This window comes from Juglans regia, chromosome 8 (genome assembly GCF_001411555.2).
Source record: "Juglans regia cultivar Chandler chromosome 8, Walnut 2.0, whole genome shotgun sequence".
NCBI classification, from domain to species: domain Eukaryota; kingdom Viridiplantae; phylum Streptophyta; class Magnoliopsida; order Fagales; family Juglandaceae; genus Juglans; species Juglans regia.
Window position 1 is genome coordinate 8,669,509 of NC_049908.1, and position 25,739 is coordinate 8,695,247.

General features: G+C 38.3%; 1 protein-coding gene across 1 annotated transcript; it reads left to right on the forward strand.

Annotated features, from left to right (window-relative positions):
• Nucleotides 1-447: 447 nt before the first annotated feature.
• LOC109000512 (stromal processing peptidase, chloroplastic-like) lies at nucleotides 448-24,270 on the forward strand. Its single transcript, XM_018977416.2, has 24 exons — nucleotides 448-812; nucleotides 1,143-1,386; nucleotides 3,451-3,689; nucleotides 10,144-10,342; nucleotides 10,761-10,808; nucleotides 10,932-11,039; nucleotides 11,143-11,331; nucleotides 11,438-11,737; nucleotides 12,849-12,950; nucleotides 13,509-13,643; nucleotides 14,733-14,957; nucleotides 17,867-18,070; nucleotides 18,187-18,357; nucleotides 18,994-19,143; nucleotides 19,695-19,832; nucleotides 20,456-20,683; nucleotides 20,763-20,915; nucleotides 21,099-21,225; nucleotides 21,322-21,454; nucleotides 21,661-21,781; nucleotides 21,865-21,945; nucleotides 22,217-22,318; nucleotides 22,507-22,804; nucleotides 23,698-24,270. The coding sequence occupies exons 1-23, from the start codon at nucleotides 634-636 to the stop codon at nucleotides 22,738-22,740; spliced, it is 3,810 nt and encodes a 1,269-aa protein (XP_018832961.1). The 5' UTR covers nucleotides 448-633; the 3' UTR covers nucleotides 22,741-22,804; nucleotides 23,698-24,270.
• The last annotated feature ends 1,469 nt before the right edge of the window (nucleotides 24,271-25,739 follow it).

Below are 25,739 nucleotides of genomic sequence, written 5' to 3' on the forward strand. Positions count from 1 at the left end.
TTTTGAGATTTGAAAAAGTTGAATTGTTTATTATATTTTGTATTGAAATTTGAAAAAATTGTAATGATGAGTTGAGATGAATTTGAAATCCAAACTCACCCTTAGATCTATAAAGGAATTTATAAAAATAAACTCGCAAGTTGATGCGATATGTTTAACAAATTAAAACATATCACGTCAGTTTACAAGTTTATATTTTTAAGATATTTTTTTGTAGATAAATAATATTTATAGTTATAGATAATGTAGAAGCATCGAATATTTTTTTTTTTAAATGAGTAAATATGAGTTTTATATAAAAAAAATTAATTTTTTTTAAAAGAAATGAGTTGCACTTATGCAAAATATGACTGTATCTATTATTAATTTTTTTAATTTTTCCTTAATTTTGTATTTTCTTTAATTGAGAAAAATAGAAAAAATCTGCGCAAGAAGTAGCGGTCCCCAAAGACCAGAGCTAAACCATCAACCAGCCAATCGTCGATCGTTCCAGATCGCTTGCACAACGCCTATTTCCATTACCAGATACTTCAGCTATACCCCAAACCCTATTAATCTTTTTCTTTTCTATTTTTTGTTCTTTACAAAAAGCACAATAAAAGCGTGTTCAAAGATTGGTCGTTCAATCTGGCAATGGCTGCGTTAAGCTCTGTGGTGGGAAGCAGCGGCGCCCCTCAAATCGGTCCGTGGTGCAGTTCAAGAGGCTGCAAAAGGCGGGGTCATTATAATTCGGTCCTCTCTCTGCCTCGTCCTTCGACCCCGTTCCTCCGACTCCATAGCAGCCATCTATCCCTATTTCCTCCCACCAGGAGGTATTCTTGTATTTTCTTTTTATCTTGAAGTTTATTTTCCTGGTCTCTCAAATTTTAATTCATTAGGGTTTTTCTGCTTCACTTTTTTTTTGTTCCTTTTCAAGATAGTTAATCTCAATTGTACAAACTGATTTGGCAGCCAGTCATCGTAGATAGGAGTATCGTATTCGCAAGTATTGCTTCTGTTGTGTCTTTTAAATCTACCTTCGATATTCATATGCTTGTTTTCTTGTATTTTCAGCAAGAATACTATTTATTGCCAATTATATTCTGGAATTGAAATAATAATTCATTTTCAATTGTTTGGTTATGTGTCCTTCCGGACGAAAGGTACTCCCATGAACTTGGTAATGGCAGATTGGGGTTTCACAGAAATAAGAATTATACTCGGAAACAGTATAGTTCTATGCTTAATGAACCAGTGACCGAGGCACCTTTTTCTGGACGGAACGCCTGCATTTCTTGCTCTCTCAACCGCAGAAGATCTCATTTTAACATCAAAAGGTCTATACCAAGGGCCTTTCTTGACAAATCAACATTCCATATATCAAAGCACGGTACTGGCAATATTTCAGTAAGTACGCCACATCAAGTTAATTCTATTACATTACAGCTTATATCCTCTTATCAACTGATATTTGTGTGTGTTCACACGACGATCATACACAATCAAGAGCTTTGTCCTGCTTCATTGACTCCTCTCGATGTTGGACTGGTTCTATGAACTTATGTTATTGCACCGGCAGCTTCTGATTTTAATAATGCTGCATCACATGATATTAACTTGAGAAACCAAGTATTGTGTTGTCAAGGATTATATGGTATGGATATTGTGGGTACAGTTTGATTGTGCATTGATGACTGATACATGCTTTTTTTTTTTTTTATCTTTCGTTTTTGTAAAGCTTCCAAGCAATCACTCAAAAAGAAAATTTGTGCAGGGTTGCCAATAATGGACACCCCCCAAAAAATGGTGAAAGAAGATAAGTGAATTATGATTACTCGCTGACCAGGATTGCACCGAGTTGCTTTTGTCATTGAATTAATGAAACTAAATTAGTAGCAAAATAATTTATTGAGTTGCAGGAAGTAACTTGTTTCTAATTTTATTAAACTTGTTATTACCATCTAACTTTCTGGAGGAAGTGGTAGTCTCATTTTGTTGCCCGGGTAAACTTGTATGCTTTGTTATCTGAATAATATGCAATATATATCTTATCCTCAGTCTTAGGCTGTGATACCCTATATGATAAGGATAACGGTAGGTAGTGAATGAGATCCCACATTGCTTGGGAAGGAAAAACTCTTGCTCTTTATAAGGTTATAATGGGGCTCCAATTGTATCATTGACTAGTCCTTTTTGAGTATAGGTCATGTAGTTTGGACTTTCCATTGGGGCGTTACAAATAGTATAAGAGTCTATCACAATCAGAAATGTAGGACTTGAGCCGTGCCACCTATAACGGACAGGCCAAACAAGGACGCCGGGAATTTTAAGGGGGGGAGATTGTGATACTCCCATATGATAAGGATAATGGTAGATGGTGAATAAGATTCCACATTGCTTGGGAAGGAAAAGTTCTTACTATTTATAAGGTTCTAACAGGGCTCCAATTGTATCATTGACTAGTCCTTTTTTAGTATAGGTCATGTGGTTTGGCCTTCCATGGAGTGTTACAAATGGTATAAGAGTTTATCCCAACAAAAAATGTAAGACTTGAGCCGTGCCACCTATAACGGACAAGCCAGATAAGGACGTTGAAAATTTTAGGGGGGGAGATTGTGATACCCCATATGATAAGGATAATGGTAGGTAGTGAATGAAATCCCACATTGCTTGGGAAGGAAAAGTTCTTGCTCTTTATAAGGTTCTAATGTGGCTCCAATTGGATTATTGACTAGTCTTGTTGGAGTATAGGCCATGTGGTTTGGGCCTTCCATTGGGGCCTTAGTCTGATTACTTTTTATTGTTATTTTGTTGTTTTTATCATTACTTCTCCATTTTTACCAGGCAACTAATTATCAGCAATCTGAAGCCTAGATTTTCTTTTTAAGCTTGTTGAGATATCTACATGAATTGCAAAACAATGTTCTTTAATCAGCTTGCACTAGGGATGGGGGTGTTTGTATTTTGAGTGCATGCTTTAGCCTGTGAAGGACTTATTCTAGAAACATAAACTATTTTGTATCTAATCCTATATTGATTATTTCATTTGTTGTGCATTAGAATGGTTGGTATAAGATATGTTTTGGGTCCAATGGCACCTTCTCCCCTGTAAGAACAGAGGTGTTCGTTCTATATAAAATGATTATTATTTTTTTATTGGCACCGGGTGTCTGTAACAGCGTCCCGACTAATCCCGGGGGTGCACAGCCCATCGGCAAGGAGTTTCCCGCAAGTGCACCTCAGGTAATTCAAGGGGAAAATCCCCCAGTCCGATGGCTCCTAGAGATTGTTTGCACCCAAAGGGATTTAAACCTTAGACCTAGGGGGAGCATACCTCCAAGCCAAGGCCTTTACCACTTGAGTCAACCCCTAGGTGTTCAATATAAGATGATGTCTATTATATTGCCATTTTTCTTTCCCCTGCTCTCAACAATGTTGTCTCACATTTTGTACTTATTATATTTTTTTCAGGTGAAGTATGATTATCTTCCACAAGCAACTGTTGGTCCAGATGAGCCTCATGCAGCAAGTACGGCCTGGCCAGATGTTCTCGAGAAACAAGATTTAGATATATCTTATCCTGAAATAGATCGAGCAGAGTTAGAGGGATTCTTAAGTTCTGCACTTCCGTCTCACCCAAAGGTGTATCGTGGACAGCTGAAAAATGGATTGCGTTATCTTATTTTACCAAATAAAGTACCACCAAATAGGTATGGTTTGTCCACACCTAAAATGCTTGCACATAGATCACATATAAAGATAGGGTGGGATAGAATAATTCATGATTTTGAAAAGCCACAAGCTTAATATGAAGTTTGTTTCAGCTAGTCAAAACTTCTAAAAACACACATCACATACATACACACATCACACAACAATTTCATTACAAGATTTTCTTTTTTAAAGAAAGGTTGATGCTCAATTCCAAAACATTTCCATCACTCCAATATTATTATTATTTTTTAAAGTAAGAAAGAATTTTATTCATCGAATGAAATAGGCGCAGCCCATGCATACATGAAGTAAGAAAGAATTTTATCATTCATAAACATTCCTTTTAATTAATTAATCTGCTCCAATTGTACTCGTCTAAAGTGACCCTAAATGAGTTCTATTCTCAGTGTAACTTTAGGAGCTGATTTTATTTAATTTCAATGGTTTAAAAATGATGTCAATAGGAACTATTCCTAATGTACGAGTTGTTACATTTTATCTTCATGATTCCTTGTGTGATTAGCACTTGGTTTTAAACTAACCTACGTATAAAAAATGTGACATGCTTCAATTACTGTAACCGTTGTTGTTTTGGATGAATACAAGAAAGACAGACATGAATTAATTTGATGAAAAAGAGAGGATAAACTACAAATATGTATTGACAATCTATCATACAAAACACCTAATGTACCGCCTTTAGCTTAAAATTAGATAGCGGTTGAAAAGCAATTGTTCAGTACACAAATCTAACTTTTGTTTTGAAGTACAATGATCAAGAAATAAGTTTGTCTCTTTAGTTATGGGACGAGGCGAAAAAGTTTCACTTTTTTTCTTCGTTGATGAGAATGGTGGTTAGTTAGGCGTTGTATTTACATTGAAGGTGGTTTGGATGGGATTTGCAAAGGAGCTTGTGATTGAATCAAAGCTCTTCACAGTGGTGAGAGAAGGTGGACTGATTCGTATCTGTGAGAGAGTTAGGAGTTTCAAACTGGAGCTGTTACTGGGGCTGAGCATTGCAAAATGACTTGGAAGAGCTTTGGAGGATTGAGCAAGAAGCGAGAGGAGGGACTTTTATACGTCAATAAGGGAGGGCCACCGGAGTTTCATAGCTCAGTGATGCTCAAATAATTGGGGTAGATTTCTGGAAGTGGCAGCTTACGGTGAAGGGAATTGCCGAAGTTGTATTATTATTCCTGAAGGTGAGGGGGCAAGGGGTTGGAGAAGAATGAAGGAGGTATTATTGGAGGCTACCCTGGTGGACAGAAATAACGTAGGGTTTGAGGGTCGTTTGCAGTGGAAGCCATGGAAAGAATCGGAGGTGGGTTCGAAGTCGTACAAAGATGTTCTATTTACGACAGGAAGTCGCGGCGTCCCCAGAATTGGGGCTGGTGGGGGAGGTACTGGTTGGGACGGTAATGGTAAGGGGCACTTCGAGGGCGACGTCCATCGAGCTCCTCACGTTTTCTCTCGAGAGCGTGATTATGGTAGAGACGTGTACTACATGGTGAGGGAGGTGTAGGAGCAGTTGAGGTACCTGTAGAGGGAGATGGCTAAAGTGGTGAGGAGTGTCGGGGTGTTTAAGGAAAATGATGAAAAGGTGCTTACAGGGGGGAAAACGGTGAGTTTAGGGGGTCTCTTGTCATACATAAAGGGCTGGGCCATCAGGCCCGTAGCTCTGATGGGTTGGGGCAGGGTCACCAGGCCTGTACGAATCGAGGCCCTCACTGCTGCAGACGTTGCCGCAACGCCACTAGAGGGTGGTGGATGTGCCGGAAACTTCATTGCGTAGGCTTTAGAAGACGCCGACGAAGGTGGTGGCCTCGTCAAAGTTGGTGGAGACTCTTCCACCACAACCGAGATGTGGGGGTGGAGATGACGGGTCGGGGAATGGACAGAAAACGCTGACGAAGTATGGGGGTGAAGTTGAGGGTCCGGCGAGGCCTTCCGAGTTGCTCAATGGAGTTGATCTATTGCCGTTCGACATCTCTCTTCTGGGGAATGGGCAGAATCAGTTGATGGGGTGTGTGGGTGGAGATTTAGTTCCGGTGAGGCCTCTAGAGATGCCGTGTGACTCCACTTTTGGGCAGAATATTCTTCCTCTAGGGAGTGGGTTGTTGGGGTGTGAGGGTGGAAACAACGGTCCGGCGAGGAGTCCCTCTGGCTTGCACACTCACACCGTTGTGGTGGGAGCTAGCGAAAAAAGGGAGTAGAGGATTCAGCCAATGAAGATCTCTTTCTCTCAGACGAAGAGAACCTGGGAGGGGAAGTGGGTTTCGTACTCGAGGATGAGGTTTTGGAGGAACAGTTTGAGTTTAGAACTAAGAATTTTATCCCTTTGAATTGTTTGTTTCTAGACCAGTCTAGTGTCTCAGATTGGGTTTTTAACACAGTGAAGGATATACAGGACTTGGTGGGTTTGAAATGTAAGGGATATGAGGAACAATTGATGGTGCTACTCACTGCCATTGAAGTTGGGCACCAACAACAAAGAAAAGCTGGCTCTAAGAGACAACGTGAACTTAGGAGGCTAACCTGGTCCATGAACTCTGAAGGTAGTTCTAGTAGGGATAGATCTAAGGGAAAGGGATTGGCCTATCCCAAATGAAACTAAAAATTGTCTCGTGGAATGTCCATGGACTAAATGAGGCCAGTAAGCGTTTTCAAATAAGAAACTTACTGCAAGGGTGAAAGGCGGACATTGTGTGTTTACAGGAGATGAAGCTGAAAGTAATTAATAATAAAATTGTAAGAAGTATGTGGAGCTGCGTTCATGTGGATTGGGTATATCTGGCAGCTGATGGGGCCTCAGGAGGTGTGTTGGTTATGTGGGACCAAAGGGTGGCGGAGAAAAAGGAGGAGTTTATAGGGTTATTTACGGTAGCATGCTCTTTTAGGAGCGTGTCAGATGGTTTTTTGTGGGCCTTTGCAGGTGTATGGTCCTAATACAGACACTGATTGTAGATTATTGTGGGATGAATTAGTTGGAGTTCACAGTGTATGGGACCTTTCGTGGTGCATTGGAGGAGATTTCAACTTAATCAGATTTTCCAGTGAGAGCTATGGTAATAGAAGAATGCGTCCAACTTTGTCAGATTTCTCGGAATGCATTTATGAATTGAATTTAGTAGATCTACCAATGGCGGGGGGTACATGCACGTGGGCAAATAATCAGATGTGGTCTCGATTAGATCGATTCATAATTTCCCCTAAGTGGGGAATCCATTATCCAGAGGTTTGGCAAAAGAGATTGCCTCGTTTGTGTTCAGACCATTGGCCTATTATGTTGGATTGTGGGGGGATTCAAAGAAGACGTTGGTATTTCAAGTTCGAAAACATGTGGCTGAAATCAGAAGGTTTTGTGGATAGGGTCAGATTGTGGTGGTCATCTTATCAGATACAGGGTACCCCTAGCTTCATGTTTGCGGGTAAATTGAAAGCTTTAAAACAAGATTTGAAGTTTTGGAATTTACAGTCTTTTGGCAACATTGGGGAGCACAAGGAAAATAAGATAAAGGAAATCCATGAGTTAGAAAGGTTACAAGAGTCTAGGAACTTATCACAGAAGGAACTAGCCCAAAAGCTAGAGTTGGTTGCAATTCTTGAGAGGATCATTCTACTAGAAGAGATTTCGTGGCGGCAAAAGTCTAGAGCATTATGGTTGAAGGAAGGAGACCGAAACACTAAGTTTTTTCATAGGGTCGCCAACTCTCATAGGAGATCCAATAATATTGAGATGCTGAAAATTGATGGGGCTATCTGCAAGGATGATCAAGTGATTAATAATCATGTGGTTAGTTTTTTGGAACAACTACTAACTGAGCAGGCGGTTTGGCGACCCAAGCCTGATGGTTTGATCTTTGACTCTATTGGGCCCATGGATGGTAGTCGCTTGGAGAGGCCTTACGAGGAAGTAGAGGTCTTTGATGTGGTAAGGAAAATGGCTAAAGACAAGGCTCCGGGTCCTGATGGGTTTTCTATGGGTTTCTTTCAAACGTGTTAGGATGTATTGAAGGAAGATCTCATAAAGGTGTTCCAGGAATTCCATTCAGTCGGTAAATTCAAGAAAGGCCTAAATGCCACTTTTCTTGCTTTTATACCAAAGAAGGTCGGGGCTGTGGAGATTAGGGAGTTCCGACCCATTAGTCTAGTAAATGGGGTATACAAGATTCTTTCTAAGGTACTGACAAATCTCCTTAGTGAGGTAGTGGGACAGATAATCTCAAAACCCCAAAATTATTTTGTAAAAGATAGACAGATCTTAGATGCGGTTCTCATTGCAAATGAATGTCTAGATAGTAGACTGAAAGACGGCAATGCAAGGATTATTTGTAAACTGGACATGGAGAAAGCATATGATCATGTTAACTGGGATTTCCTTCTAGACCTTCTTGGGAGGTGTGGTTTTGGGGAGAAATTGAGATCTTGGATCCGTTGGTGTATATCTACGGTGAATTTTTCTGTCCTGATAAATGGTAGACCAACAAGTTATTTCAATAGTTCACGAGGTCTAAGACAAGGAGAACCGTTGTCCCCTTTACTCTTTGTTAATGTGATGGAGGCTTTGAGTAGAATGACCACAGCCCTGGTCACCAATGGGTGTTTGACTGGTTACTCGATCAGATCTTCGGAAGGGGGATTTATTAATATCTCTCATTTATTGTTTGCAGATGATACTTTTATATTTTGTGAGACAGACAATAATCAGGTGCGAGTATTAAAGGCTCTCTTACTGTGTTTTGAAGCGGCCTCAGTGTTGAAAGTGAACTTAGATAAGTCAGAGATGGTGCCTATTGGAGGTATCCAGCATATCAAACAGTTGGCTAACACTCTGGGGTGTAAGATTGCCTCACTCCCTATGACATATCTGGGCCTTCTGTTGGGGGTTGCTTCGAGAGTGGTTTCTGTATGGGATACAGTCATTGAGAAAGTAGAGCGGCATCTAGCAGACTGGAAGAGAATGTACCTGTCAAAAGGTGGTAGGATTACCCTGATAAAGAGTACATTATCTAATCTGCCGACTTATTTCTTGTCCTTGTTCCCCATTCTAGCAAGTGTGGCGCTACGTATTGAGAAATTACGATGAGATTTCTTGTGGGGTGGAATTGGTGAGGAATTTAAATTCCACCTAGTCAGGTGGGAGAATGTGTGTTGTCCTCTCCCTAATGGTGGTTTAGGCATTGGAAATCTGAGAATTTTTAATCGGCGTTGCTTGGTAAATGGTTGTGAAGATACCATAAAGAACCAAAAGCTCTATGGAAGTTGGTGATTGAGAGCAAATATGGTGGTTTATGGGGGGGATGGTGCACCAGTGAAGTGAGAGGGGCATATGGAGTGGGGTTGTGGAAACATATAAGAAGAGGATGGGGGGTCTTCTCTCATCACTCACGATTATGCTTAGGAGATGGGGTCAGGATCAAATTCTAGTATGATGCTTGGTGTGATAATGGTGCTTTAAAGGATCTATTTCCTGATCTCTTCAGGGTGGCTAATGATACAGAGGTTTCAGTGGCGGATGTCACGGTGTTAGTAGGGGAACAAATCCAGTGGAACATCAATTTTAGCCAGGCGGCAAATGATTGGGAAGTGGAAAGCTTTGCAGCCTTCTTCAGACTTTTGTATTCTCTCAAACCAAATAATCAACATGCCGACTCATTTTGGTGGATACCTTTGGGTGGTGCGTTCTCAGTTCGCTCATTCTATAAATCCCCTTTCACATGAGCTCCCTATTTAGTTTCCTTGGAAAAGAATTTGGAGACACAAGGCGCCTCTTAAAGCAGCTTTTTTTGTGTGGACAGCTTCCTGGGGTAAGATCCTCACAACGGATAATTTGAGGAAACGAGGGGTGATCATCGTAGATTGGTGTTGCATGTGTAGGAATGGCGGTGAATCAATGGACCATCTTCTACTACACTGTGAAGTAGCTCGAGGGTTATGGAACGAGGTATTTAGAAGACTAGACCTGGGTTGGGTAATGCCCGAGTCAGTAATGGCGGTTTTGGCTAGCTAGACAGATCTAATAGGAAATCGGCAAATCAAGGATGTTTGGAAGATGATTCATATTTGCATCATGTGGAGTGTACCACAGGAGCGTAATGAACGGACGTTCGAGGAAAAAGAGGGATTGATGGAAGAACTTATTGCTTTCTTTTTTAGAACCCTTTGTACTTGAGCCTCTTCGGTTAATTTTAATGGACAAGATCTCCTTGATTTCCTTGTATCTAATGTCCCTACTTAGTTAGGGCATTCTTTGTACTACACATGGCTTTGCCTATTCTTTTATTAATACACTTTGATTACTTATCAAAAAAGTTATGGGAAGAGCATAATGGAAGATTCACCTATGTGTATGCTTTTCTATAGATCCCCATTCTTACTAACAAAATATATTATACAAATGAATCTCTCTCCTCCCCTGGCTTGTTCTTATGTAGAAATATTCTTGTTTAGGTTTGAAGCACACATGGAAGTACATGTTGGATCAATTGATGAGGAAGATGATGAGCAAGGAATTGCTCATATGATTGAACATGTTGCTTTCCTTGGAAGTAAGAAACGTGAGAAACTTCTTGGGACAGGAGCCCGATCTAATGCTTACACTGATTTCCACCATACAGTGTTCCACATTCATTCACCAACCAGCACAAAGGTTTCTTCCCTACATATCTTTCATCTTATCTTGCGTACTATGTCATGGACATTGAATACTGATTTAATTGCACACTTTTTTTCATTTCTCTGCATACAAGCTCAGGGTACGCTCTACTTGTACATTTTTTTCCTTGATTTAATTCGTTATCTTATTTTTTATTTCAATTTTTCTCCATCAAATATGTTAAAACAAATGCATAACTCTTTTTTTTGGAAGGATGGAGGGTAACATAAAATCTGTACTTGTATTCAATGACCTTGGGAGTTGGGACACAAATTTGTGAAGTTAAATTAGCAACATGCAGAATTTGGTTTGTACTTATATAAGATCAACTGACTCATATCTTGTCATGCCCATACAAGTTGCAATCTTTGCCTTCATCATTTACTGATTGTGGTGTGGTGATGCTTACCAGGACTCTGATGGAGATCTACTTCCATCAGTGCTGGATGCATTAAATGAGGTAAGAAAAATCAGTGTCCTCCATATGCTTACAGTGCATGCGTTGATTTTCTTTTGTTCCCCTCCTTTTAAATTATTTCCTACTTTAAGTGCATGAATAACCTTATCTCATTTGTGCATATAGATAGCATTCCACCCAAAATTTCTTGCTTCTCGGGTTGAAAAGGAACGGCGTGCTATTCTTTCGGAATTACAGATGATGAATACAATAGAGTATCGTGTTGATTGCCAGGTATGGATTAAGTATATTTTTGTGTTTTAGTGTTTTAGCTGGTTGATGTTTTCACATCAGTGGCCTATGTCATAATGTTTATGCGCTTTTCTTTTGAATGCAGTTGTTACAACATTTACATTCTGAAAATAAGCTGAGTAAAAGGTTCCCAATTGGATTAGAAGAGCAGATTAAGAAGTGGGATGCAGATAAAATAAGAAAATTCCATGAGCGTTGGTACTTCCCTGCAAATGCAACCTTGTACATAGTGGGGGATATTGATAACATCTCAAAGACAGTTGGCCAGATTGAAGTATGTCACAGATTCAGTTATACATCTTTTGTAACTTTTGAGTCCAGACAAGGATTGTTTTTAATTTACTCCTGAATTTTGACCATAATTAGTTTCTTGCGTGCAGGCTGTCTTTGGGCAAACTGGCCTAGAAAATGAAGTTATTTCTGCACCTAGTCCAAGTGCATTTGGTGCGATGGCCAGTTTTCTCGTTCCTAAGCTTTCAGCTGGGCTGGCTGGAAGTTTATCAAATGAAAAATCATCTACTTCTTTAGATCAATCCAAAATCTTAAAGAAAGAGAGGCATGCAGTTCGCCCTCCAGTGAAGCATAATTGGTCGCTTCCCGGAAGCAGCACAGATGGGACGGTTCCACAGATATTCCAGCATGAACTGCTTCAAAACTTTTCAATCAACATGTTCTGCAAGGTATCAATAGTTGTTCTTTTAATTACCTATCAAAAAAAAAAGTTCTTTTAATTAGTTGTCAATTTCCATTGGTATTGGGATTTATGTGAAGATGTTCTTAGTTTTTGGTGTTTTCTCTTGTAAACATTCAGTGTACTTGGCTACGCCTGTTGGTATTAATAAATTTTTACTTATAAAAAAAAACATTTCAATGCTGATGGCACATTTCAATTCCAATGCCAAGGGTCTGTGCATCTGGGGATTGGTCAAGACTTTGTTCCAGACACCCGGTGCAATCCAAAAAAAAAAAAACAAATCTTAGACATATTCAACCATGTCTGGGCTGTAGCCATGTGTGATTTGTTTTTAAGTATTTGCAATTCCTAGATCAGTTCCTTGGTGTCTTTACAAATAGGGGTTTTCAGAACGACGGTGTCTTCTTATTCTACATGTGGGGTAGCAAAGGGACCAGCTCCAGGTTATATTTTGTCTCTTTTGATAAATATATAAATTTTTTTTTTTATAAGAAAGTGAAAAAAGGCAATTTTTTTATAAATATATGTTTAAGAGTACAAACGGGGGGTGCCACCTATTTCATGGGGAGTGTACAACAGTAACACTAAAAACTGTAATTTGAGTTAACATTTGAAACTTAAAAGCTCCAAAAGACTTTCCAAATTGGAGTACATAAAGCAATCACTTACTACCATCTATAGAATATACAGTCTTAGATAAATAAGCTTCAGTAATCTACTGGTGTCAGTTTATATGATGAGTATTTTATGTTTTGTGGATATAACTCCTTGGGGTTGGCTCAAGTGGTGAAGGCCTTGGTCTTGGTGGTATGCTCCCTCCGGGTCTAAGGTTTGAATCCTCTTGAGTGCATACAATTCCTAGGTGCCATTGGACTGGGGGATTTTCCCCTTGAATTACCCAAGGTGCACTTGCAGGAAACTTCTTACCGAGAGCCTATGCACCCCCCGGATTAGTCAGTTTCCAGACACCTGGTGCCAATAAAAAAATGTTTTGTGGATTTGATTACCTTGTATCTCTCCTCTTCTTCTTCTTCTTCCTCTTCCTCTTCCTCTTCCTCTTCTTTTCCATTGTTCTTATATTGTTTAATTTCCTGCAGATCCCCGTGAACAAAGTTCAAACGTATGGTGATTTGCGAAATGTTTTGATGAAAAGAATTTTTCTGTCTGCCTTGCATTTTCGGATTAATACAAGATACAAGGTGGGTTTGAATTATCACTTTACTATTTCTTGCTACTATTATGAATTAGTTGCTCGCAAGCTCAGGTCATTGTCATTCTGTCTGAGTTGTGTTGGTTTGCCACTGATCATTCTTATTATAAAAGTTTGTTTTTCATTTTGATGCTTTCCTTTTTGTTTCAATGGATTTTGCCTTATCTTCTTTAAGTTATCCTGGTAAAGATTGTTCCTTAAGCTATGAGTATTTGATGCAGGTATGCAGATGAAAAATTGATTAATTTATTGTAAGGAAAGCTTCACAATGAATAATAAAGATATGGCTAACTACGGAGATTTACTTTTTGGTAGTCATGGGGTCCCCTAATGGATGTGAGCTGTATTTGCTTATTAGAATAAAATACGATATATAACCAGTTAACAAAGTTGCAATCATAAAATGGAAACTTCAAATCAAGTTCATAATAGGAACCATACATCTGCGTAAGTCATTATTTGTCTGTGTGCTTATCAAATACATTGTTTTGTGCTTTTATAAGTCTGCGTATCCCTCTAAAAGTATAGCTAACACATAAATTTTCAGAGTTCAAATCCGCCTTTCACATCAGTTGAATTGGATCACAGTGATTCCGGAAGGGAAGGATGCACCGTCACTACTCTTACAGTAACTGCAGAACCAAAGAATTGGCACAGTGCAATTAAAGTTGCTGTCCAAGAGGTTCAATATTTCTACGATTCCCACTCTACTCTGTACATGTGTTGATTTAGGTGTATTCTCTACAATCTTTTTTGGTTGTTACAATTAAACCTGATCATAGACTGGCAGCCTACTCAGCTGCCCGTGCTTGGCTTGCATTTGGGCAGGATTGGACTGAGATTTAAGGCTCAATTAATTTTCAAGGCGGGACACCATACTTGGAAACTTTTTCACAAGCCAGTTTATCCTAGTTTGTGTTTATTTACAAAGAAGAAAAATAATTAATTATTGAAGATGATACAACCCAATGATATATAAAACTTCCACACCCTAATTCTCTATCCTTTGGCCATGGCTGATGCCAATGCATATTGGCATGACTATGAGATCAACGATAACGGATTCCTTTTACATAAAGGTTGCAAACCATAAAATTATGCCCAACAAGCCACTCCTGGTCCCAAATTCATTAGCAGCAGTGTTTGATCTCAGATCCAAGAGGGGATTCAATGCGTTTCGTTCCCGTCCAAAAATAAATGAATAAACTTGTTCATTGAACCAAGGGTGGCGGGCTGGTATTCTAGGGCCAGTGCAGGCCTAAAAACCAGGCCAGGTTGGGCAGGGGCCTGCACGTTGATGTTGTTATCAGACCTTTTTTTTTTTTCCCTTTGGAAAATTCTATTTATAAGCCGATGTGTAGAACACACCTACCAAAGCGCTTACATGCCATAATTTGATTTGGAAGATAAATTTTGAATTTTGAATTTTGAATCTTACAAATAAAATCTTCCTATGTAAGTGATGTGGATGGTGTGTTGGAATTAGTTTTACTTATAAAAAAAAGTGACGTGGATGGTGTGTTCTACACACCTCGCTTACAAATAGAATAACTCTTTCCCTTTATTTGCAAAATATTATGCGGCATTGAATAGTTTGTATTATATTACATTAGACATCAATAACCACTTCGATTTAGTTATCAATGCATACCTGTTTTAGTTGGAGGTAATTTTGTGCCAGCATCAATGCCGTTGAAGTACTAATAAAATCTTCTTTTTTTTTTGGCATTTTGTTTACTGCTAACCTTTGAAATATTTGGTTCTGGTTCAGGTTCGAAGGCTGAAAGAGTTTGGTGTCACAAGGGGTGAATTAACACGCTATATGGATGCATTGTTAAAAGATAGTGAACACCTAGCAGCTTTGATAGATAATGTGTCATCCGTTGATAATTTGGATTTTATTATGGAGAGTGACGCATTGGGCCATACAGTTATGGATCAGAGACAAGGACATGAGAGCTTGGTTGCTGTTGCTGGAACAGTTACTCTTGAAGAGGTAATTTCATTTGTAATGATCCTACTTTAAATTACCCAAATGTCCCTGTAATGTAACACAAAGATCTACCAATTTATTCAATAAATTGGTTAGTCATTAACCATGCAATTATTTAATAATAAAACAATAACATAAAGTAAGTGAATTGTATAATACCAAGATTGGTAACGAAGGGAAACCCTTTAAAGAACTCTTTCAAGGTAAAACCCTACGGGACAACCAAATTCAGAAAAATCAATTTTATTATTTAAAAATCAATTACAAGCAAGTTTCAATGACAAAACCTTTGTCAATTGACACTCTTACTTGACTAGATAAACAATCCGTTTGTCTCTACTGCAGTAGAAGCCAGAACATCTGACTATCTTCAAACATTGGCTTTTCTGCTGAAATTCCAGTGGCTAAATCACGATCACGCTATCTCAATCTTGGATCAACAATCACACTCTTTAAGAGAAAAAATATGAAAATTCTCCAAGAAATTTTTTCACCAAAATATGCACTGGAAAGTGCTCAAAAAAATATCCATAATTGAATCTCTACAGATCCTAACCAATATGATCCCTTAAATAAACAATCTGAAAGCAGTTTGAATTGCAGTAGGATTCTGCTGACAGCGACTTTGTCGCGAGGGACTCTTCTGACGGGACGCTGACACCTGACACTTAATCATCTCAGCAATAGCAGTTTCTCATTCAAACTTTTCTCTCGATAATTACAGAGTCCTTGGAACTCGATTTTTTCACTTCAACTTATCTAAAACACTTCCTAATAACTTCTAGATAAACTCAAAATAGTTATAGATAAAGTCATTATTTTACATTCATCCAAATTATAAAACCAAAAATAAGATGAAGTCTGTCATCTCAATGACCTAGTCCTATCCAAACTTATCAACTTAGGCCTCGTTTGGTTACGCAGTTCAGATGAGATGTTTTATTGAAAGTTGAAAGTTGAATAAAATATTGTTATAATATTATTTTTTAATATTATTTTTGTTTTGAGATTTAAAAAAGTTGAATTGTTTATTATATTTTGTGTGAGAGTTTGGAAAAGTTTTAATGATTATATGAGATGAGATAGTTTGGTTTTGTATGATCAAACCAGCCCTTAGTCACCTAGTCCTAGCCAAACTCTTGCATCTACTCTACTCATTAGCATTTGTTGCGCCAATCCATTAAGTTCTCTCTCTTTCTTCCCATTTTAGGCTCTGAAAGAAATTTAAGTTCTAGTTTATCATTTTTTTCCCACAATAAGTATTTTAAGACCTTTGAGGGATTACTTGTATACCCATTGTGTACTCGGGCCTTGCCTATTTTCATGAGTTAATATATTTCTTTTTACTTATAAAAAAAGACCTTTGAGGGATTACTTGATCCTAATCACTTTTGTGCATCTGTAACTGAAGGGTATCAATAGATCAGCACTATTCAATGTCTGATGTACTTCTAGTCACTGTAACTTCAGTGTATCATATAACTTTATTAGATCAGCCGGCGATTAGCACATGATTAGGTGGAAAAGAGGCGATGAATATCAAATATGTTGGATCCCCTCCAAAAGGTGTCTTCAAGGATTTTTTTCTTTTTCTTTTTTTTGTTTCTCTGTTTTAGGTGGCTGCCTTAGGGAAGATTCTTGCAGCTAACAGTTTTAAAGAAACACATTGTAATAAAAGATTGGTGCTCTATGTGCAAGCATAATTGGGAAAACATTGATCACCTTTTGTTACATTGTGATCTGGATAGTGAACTATGGGCAGCAATGTTCAACAGCTTTGTGATCAAGTAGGTCATTCCCCACAAGTGTTGGAGTTGCATGCTTAGAAGTTTAGAAGTTTGGAAGATGGTCCCTTTGTGCTTAATGTGGTGCATTTGGCAAGAATGCAATGCTTGGACCTTTGAAGACCGTGAAGGACAACAATATAACTAAAATCCATAATGTTCAGCACTCTTTATGATTGGATGGTTGCTCACAATAGCTCCCATTTCTCTAGCTTTCTAGAATTCAAAGAGATTTGCTCCTTTTTTTCTTCTTGATGGTTAAGTGTATCATTTTGTATACTTTCAATGTACAAGGGTTCCAAAACACGTCTGATGCACTTCTGGTCACTGGTGCAATCCATGAATGCATTACTGGAGTGCACGTATGAAATGGAGCTAGATTGCTTTTTAGCTTGTCATAGACTAACACTTCTTGACTGCAACAGCATGGCTCCTACCCATATCTGAGGATGATTTGCATTATTGGGTTTGAATTACTTCCTCTAGGGCCTATGAAATAGTAGGCCGAAGTAAGCCTGGTTGGGTAAAGGGAGAGAGGGAGGGGATGGGAAGGCCTGGATTAAGTGCAGAAGAGGTAGAAAGAGCCAGGCGAGAGGGGGATGGGGAGGACCAAGAGAGAATTCCAGGATTTGGTTGATGATGATGGAGAGGAGATTCACCCAGTTAAAAGGTTGTTGCAGTGCCACACAGCCAACCTTTTTAAAAATTTCTTTGAACTTACTGTACTGTGTCCAACTCAAAAGAATGAAAAGGTTCGGTATGGGCTTTAGTTTCATCAATTTGATATTAAGCTCTACTTGCCATCTTAGCTCATCAATTTGTATGTTTTTAGGGCAAATATCAATTAAATCCTGTATCTTACCCCGGAAACAAATGGCTTTGTTTCCTTGGAACATATTGAGTGTTTCTCTTCTTGGTAATATTGGGATAATAAATTTGTTGGCAAACCTATTGTTAAGTGATACATTGTCAAGGTAATTGTGGTGTGTGGGGGCTGGTGCACGTTTTGAAGTTTTTCAGTGAAAGTTTATAAAGTGAATTCACTTTTATTCTTTGCTTTGTTTCCTATCTGAATGGTCATCTTGCATCCTATATTTTCAATTCCAAATAAATTATTCTATGCTGCAGGTCAATTCTATTGGTGCCAAGGTGTTAGAGTATACTGCTGACTTTGGGAAAGCCACCACACCTCTTCCTGCAGCAATTGTTGCATGTGTTCCAAAGAAAGTGCATGTGGATGGAATTGGTGAAACTGAGTTCAAGATATCCCCGACTGAAATTACAGCTGCGATTAAAGCTGGACTAGATGAGCCTATAGAGGCTGAGCCTGAGGTTTCCTTCACAGTCAACTTCGTTTCTTTTCCACTTTAACTTCTAGTAGCTGTTTAGTGGAAGTTATTTTTTGAGGTAGATTTTGTTCTGATTTATTTTTTCGATTTTTTGAGCAGCTTGAGGTGCCCAAAGAATTGATATCTTCATCACAGTTACAAGAGTTAAGGCTGCAACGCAGCCCAACCTTTATTCCTTTAAGTCCAGAAACAAATATTACAAAAGTGCATGACAAGGAAACAGGGATTACTCAATGTCGTCTTTCAAATGGAATTCCCATAAATTACAAGGTATATATATAGGAGATATGTGCATATTAAATTGCTCATGAAGCATTGAGAGTGAAATTGACTTCTTATATTTGAGTGTTCCTTATGTGATTAAATCTGGTCTACGTTTGTGCGCATGTGTTTAGAGATGTTTCTGGAAGAATGGAACCTTGGTTTTCAATGTGGTTTTTCTTTTGAACTGTGTTGTTTTGTTATCTCCTATTAATATAAATTTGAGCTTAAAACTTTTTTTCTGCACACTTCATTCCATTGGTCGATTGTAATAGACTTTAATGGCATGAATGTACATGATTTTCTTGTATCTTTACACAGTCATGCCTAGATGTGGCTCTTGTGTATGTTCCATGTACTTGGCTTTGCCTATTATCAATAAAATCTGTATTTACTGATAAAAAAAATATAAATTTGAGATTTACCCTCGCCAAGTGTCAGATTTTTTTTTGATAAGTAGAATGAAAGTTTTATTGATACAAATGAAGTAGGTGAAGCCCATTTACACAGGAAGTATATAAAAGAACACCTCAAAATGTCAGATTAAAAAATAAAAGGGGCTTGCTAGTTTTGCAAGCCTCTCTCTCTCTCTCTCTCTCTCTCTCATGGGCATCTTTCACTGAGTATATCATTGTTCATTTACAGATTTCAAAGACTGAAGCCCAGGGAGGTGTAATGAGACTTATAGTAGGTGGGGGACGAGCAGCTGAAAGCTCTGAGTCAAAAGGATCTGTTGTTGTGGGTGTTCGAACTCTTAGTGAGGGTGGTCGTGTTGGCAACTTTTCAAGGGAGCAGGTATTGAAACCTTTTTCTTCCCTTTTGTTTTAAATGAAAAATTGATAATGTTTCTTGCCCGTGATTTTTTTATTAAAAAAATGAGGGGTTCATTGGCCGAGCCAAGATTTTTTTTGTTTGATCATATATCGAGTCATCCCCCACTATAATTCTCGAAGCTCAATCCCTTGCTTGTTTGGGTGGCAGACAAAATATAATTCACTAATTGCAATCTGCCTACATAAGACAAAGCTCTGCTAGCTCAGCTCCTTGCCCTGGGAATCATTTTTTGATAGGTCACTATAAATTCTTGAAATGACTTTGCCAGATAATTTTTCACGTGTATTTAGTCATAAGTATATAGATAACTTGAATTACAGCTAGAAAATAAGATGCAACATTTTATTTATTATTTTAAATATGGATAGTGTCATTTGCCTGCCAATGTATTTGATTTGGACCATAGGAGTGAGAGATTCATCAGTTTATTTATGGTGCTTATATTTCATCATGGTATGTCCACCTCCACCTGTTATGGTGCTTATGTCTTGTATGTTTGATGTCTTCTGCAGGTAGAACTTTTCTGTGTGAATCATCTAATAAATTGCTCTTTGGAGTCTACCGAGGAATTTATTTCTATGGAGTTCCGTTTTACTTTAAGAGATAATGGTATGCGTGCAGCTTTCCAGTTACTTCATATGGTACTGGAGGTAAGCCCATTGTCAACAGTTGTGGTTTAGTCAATAATATTTTGGAAGTTTTGGGCTTCACTTTTTTTCCCACAACGGAAGAAGAATAAGAACTCTCATAGCCAATCCCCTTAAACTCGTGTGAATGCCTGTTTGAGTATTTGATTACTGTTCCTCTTCGGTGAGAATTTAAGGGTCACAATCAATGCCCAACGTGAGTTTGAGGAGATTGAGGTTGGTAATTTGCATTCATAGTTATCTAAAACAAGACAGGTTTACCTAAATAAAATTGAACTAGGCACAGTTTGAGGACAGAACCAATCTTTTATTCATTAAATTGAACTGAACCAAAAAGGAACAAAAGAAGCACAGGATTTCACTATGTTTCCTGAAATTACAGTTTGCACCTCCATTTTATTCTGTCAAAACAAGACAGGTTTACCTAAAGTAAACACCATTAAAAGCTGAGGGGCAAGATTTTTAGGACAAAATAACCTGTATAAATTACATAGCTGGAGGGGTATGATGGGTGGGGAGTACCATTGCTTCTTAAGTCCTTCCCGAATTCCTGTGTACTTGCAAATTGCAAGGTTATAAATGCTTTTGTTCTGTCCAATGCCTAATGTTGGTTTCTGGGTTTGCAGCATAGTGTCTGGCTCGATGATGCTTTTGATAGAGCAAGACAGTTATATTTATCATATTATCGGTCCATTCCTAAAAGCTTGGAACGATCAACTGCTCACAAGCTCATGTTAGCGATGCTGAATGGTGATGAGCGTTTTGTGGAGCCTACACCAACGTCACTAGAAAATTTGACATTGCAATCTGTTAAGGATGCAGTGATGAATCAGTTTGTAGGCAATAACATGGAGGTGCATATTTACCTACTACTGGATCTTTTATGTGAACATCACTACAATCTTGTAAACGGTGCATGTGTTCGTTGTACAGGTGAGTATTGTCGGGGACTTCTCAGAGGAGGAGATTGAGTCTTGTGTTCTTGATTACCTGGGCACAGTTAGAGCTACAAGAAATTCTGATAGAGCGCATGAATTTAGCCCAATCTTCTTTCGGCCATCTCCATCTGATTTGCAGTTTCAACAAGTGAGAAATAAAGCTAGTTTACTTTTATGTGTTGATGCTTTAGACACTGTTTTGTCTGTGATGCATCTGAAGTACTGATAGTGTTGCTCAGTTCTTCTTCCTTTTTTTTATCCTGTGAATGTCAGGTGGCTGTGATTTTTACCTTAACCATGTGACTACTTATATTTTGTTTGTCTTAAACAGGTATTCTTGAAGGACACCGATGAGAGAGCATGTGCCTATATTGCAGGCCCAGCACCAAACCGTTGGGGTTTCACAGTTGATGGTGAAGACCTTTTAGAGTCAATTAGAAATACTTCAACAGCTGATGGTGAGTTGTCGCATCCTACGTAGAGTTAGGTAAGAAATGTCCTTTGTGTCCACAATTATCCATTCATGTTTCATGGCTGGGCAATGTCTTATGCAGTCGCTCAGTCAAAATCTGAAGAACTGCACATGGAGGGGAAGGGTGTCCAGACTCATCTGCAAAGAAAACTTCGTGGTCATTCACTTTTCTTTGGCATCACTATGGGGCTACTGGCTGAGGTCATAAACTCTAGGTTGTTCTTCCTGCACAATAATGCATTTCCATTAAAAAAATTTCTTTTTAGTTATTAGAATAACATCCAATAATTGTTTTCCCAACTTGAAATTGCATAGCTGAAGCATTAGCTGTAAGATATTTAATCTAACATTACCTGTGATGATGGAAGATATTTGTGTATCGTTACTGGGAAGTGTAAAATATTCCATGTGCTTTGTACAGGCTTTTTACAACAGTCAGGGATTCTCTTGGACTGACGTATGATGTGTCATTTGAGTTGAATCTGTTTGATAGGCTTAATCTGGGGTGGTATGTAATATCAGTAACATCAACTCCAGGCAAGGTGCGGGTCTATTTCAACATAGCTGCATAAAGTAATCTTCCTTCATTTCAGTCTGTTTATTAATTTGGGTTACTAATATCCAGGTACATAAAGCTGTTGAGGCATGCAAGAGCGTTCTCAGAGGTTTGCACAGTAACAAGATTACCCAAAGGGAGTTGGATAGGGTTAGTTACAACCAGAACTCATGTTGCTTCTTATGACAGCATTTTTTAAATAAAAAATTTCCAATGAAGACCACATGATAAGTAACAGCTATGTGAAATGAACCTTTTCAAGTTAAAATGTTATCTCCATTCCTAAGAGTGGCTTGGTTCAATGTTTGTTGACTGCCCCCTGCTGCCACCTACACATCTCAACCCAAAACCTTCTGTTATCTTGTGTCCTTGAAATAATAAATTATTCTATTAAATTTGTCCATGCCTTTTGTATTTGCAGGCAAAACGGACACTTCTCATGAGACATGAAGCTGAAATTAAATCAAATGCCTATTGGCTTGGATTGTTAGCCCACTTGCAGGCTTCTTCTGTTCCAAGGAAGGTAAAGTGACAATATCTTCTGTTCAGTCTCCCATCCTTGAGATAACAATAAATTGTAGATATTAAGTGGATATTTTGCTGTTGAAGGTTAAATAATTAAATTTTTCATTTTTGCAATGGCCCTTGAAGTTTCCTTAGAATTTCTTATGGTCGATTAATATATATGCCTTTCTGATGATGTCTGCTCAGGGCATATCATGCATCAAAGATCTTACATCACTATATGAAGCTGCCAGTATTGAGGATGTCTACCTTGCTTATGATCAGTTGAAAGTAGATGAAAATTATTTATATTCCTGCATTGGTGTTGCTGGGGCTCAAGCTGGTGATGAAATTACTGGTGAGGATGAATCACATGAAGGCTTTCCTGGGGTTATTCCTGCAGGACGTGGTTTATCTACGATGACACGGCCTACAACATGACCTTCCTTGATCATACTTTCTGCTATCCCGCTTTCTTTTAGGGAATAGATGATAAGCCTTGAAGGTATGTTTATTCATTCTGTGTAAATGCATTTCTATATTTACAGTAACTAGCTTTAAGCTCCCAAAGCTTGTAACTGTCTTTATGTGATAATCATAACCCTCTTTCTATGAAGAGAGGGATAATTTGGAGTAGGGATTTTGATTATCATACAAAGGAAGAAAGAGAGGGAACCGGGAGGGGAGAGTAAAAAAGAATATAGGCTCTAGACTTAGGATTATGATCTAATTGAGGAGAGAGCTCGTGTGTGGGTGAATCCATCATCCAGACGTAGTGTAGCAAATGGTGCATAACACCTATAATGTTGGCAATAATATTAGAACAGGGCATCATCTTCTGATTTATTCTGATCATTGAAACCTGACATTCCACCAGCTTCTTTCCCCAACAGCATCCTGTGACCTGAAGCTGAAGGCGAGTGATTGTGATAACCAATAGGGAGCCTTTTGTTTTGAAGTATTTTTTTCAAAGGAGCTCCTGGGTTGTATATTTTGCTTCCTTGTAGTGTAAGAGATGCTGCGAGAAAGGTCTCCGGAGCAAAATAACATGATCATAGAAATCTGGGCTTAGACTTTTCGCAGCATCCTGACCTAATAAAACCATTTCAGCATCCTGACTTAAATAAATGCCCTTAAGAGCTGCAGCCATTCATTTTTAAAAATTATAGTCTAATCCATAAATTTATTGTTTTGGATGTAGAGTTTGTCAAATGATCAAAGCTTCCCCATAATTTTTTGAAATACATGTTGATATAGCCTGCCTGCACTACAGATTGATAGTTATGATTGCTTTTGTTCATCGTGCAAAGAATATTAATGATGTTGCTTTGGCCCTTTTTGAATGGGATCAAGATCCCCAAGAGGCAATAAGAGGTAACACATGTTTGCATTTTTCAGATTTACTTGCCAAAAAGAAAGCATTTGTGGGATGGGCATGGAGGAAAGCTTGCACGGCCTGATGTGGAGACTGAAGACCCTAATTTTCGAAGTTGTAGCTGGACCTGCTATATGCTCATCGCCTTAGGCTTTGGAATTCTAACAGTCCAAAGTGATAGCCTCTATTTATAAGTGGTTTGATCATTACGTGCCAAAATAACTTATTTTAGTATCTGTTTAAACCCATTTCTTCTTATTCATCATCGATACAATGTAATGCTCGGTATTACATGGAAAAGGAATGATACGATGTAATTGTCGGAAAAGGAATTAGTGTAGCTTGTAGAGTTATAGAACACAGGAGCCAGTGTTTGGTCTGTTGGCTAGATCAATAGTGGAGAACATTCAAGCCATCTCTCTCTCTCTCTCTCTCTCTCTCTCTCTCTCTCTCTCTCTCTCTCTCTCTCTCTCTCTCTCTCTCTCTCTCTCTCTCTCTCTCTCTCTATGTTATTGTAAATTTTGGTCTGATATTTTTATGTACCATAATTTATAAGCATTGGGGGTAAACAACATGCCCACCCCCCCTTTCTCCTCTCTCTCTCTCTCAGGATTTCGTCTCTTCCTTTCTGTTTTTCCGTCGTTTTCCTTAAATGTGTTGGTTTTTTTCCCTGCAACCTATCTGATTGTTATCACACTGATGCTTTTGTTTACTTGACTAGCAATGCAGTTGTTCCTTTTTCTGTATTGATCAAATGCCTCTTTTTAAGATCGTGTACGTTATTTTGTTGTTTTTACTAATATAACATTGTAAAACAGTAGTTCATACAACCTCAGTATTAAATGGTCGTTTGATTTCTGAAGGCAAAAAAGGTCTGATGGCCATAAAGCTAGACATGGAAAAAGCGTTCAATTTGGTTGATTGGGAATTCTTATTCACGGTAATGAAGTTATTGGGATATAGTATAGGTTGAATAAATTTGATCAAAAAATGCATCACCACTGCAACTTTTTCTATTCTCATCAATGGATCATCACGGGGTTTCTTCAATGTTACTATCCCAACATATATTATGTCAACATTCCAGCTTCCCAAAACTGTGTGCAAGATTTTAGATACAAGTTTTAAAAATTTTTGGTGGGGTTTCCCAAAGAATAAGACCCACAATTTGACTCTCAAGTCATGGAAATTCATATGCCTACCAAAAATCTAGGGGGTCTTGGAATAAGGCAAATGACAAACATGAACCAAGCACTACTCGCAAAAAGGGGATGGGAAATGAATGAAAGTCAGAATGGACTTTGGCACGACATACTGGCAGCGAAATATCTCAAAAATTTGGATTTTTGGAATGTATCTCAGAGGCAATCAACCTCATATTTCTAGAAATAAATTCTAAGCACAAGAGAAATTCTTAGAAAAGGGAGATGCCTTCGAATCAATAATGGCCTCATGGCAAATATCTGGGCAACACCATGGATACCTACGGAGGAAAATTTCAAACCGAACCCATTGCAAGGAATGGATCAGACTCATCTAGAATTAAAGGTCTTGGACATCATCACAAGCAGCCCAAAATCTTGGGATATAGGGAAAATGCAAAATCTATTTGAGCAAAAGAGTATCAATAAAATTCAGAAAATTCCTCTATCGATTTTCTCTCAAAATGAAGACAAAATAATTTGGATCCCATCTCAGAATGGAAAATTCACGGTTAAATCGACTTACCAAGTTGTAGTCAATGGCCAAGAAACAGTTCAACAGAACGCAACCCAAAATTTTTTTAAGTCATTATGGAAGCTGAAAATTCATGATAGACACAAACTGCTACTATGGAAGCTGCTCTGGAATATTCTCCCTACAAAAACAAGAGTGAATGAAGTCATCTCAAATTCAACATCAGAAGAATGCCCGCTTTGAAATCAAGCTAAAGAATCCTCACTTCATATTTTTATTAAATGCCCAGTAGTGAGGATATTGTGGAATCAAAGCTCATGGCCTCAGAATTTAGAAAACTTGCCTATCCATTCAATATTAGATTGGATTAGAATGATTATTTCTCCAA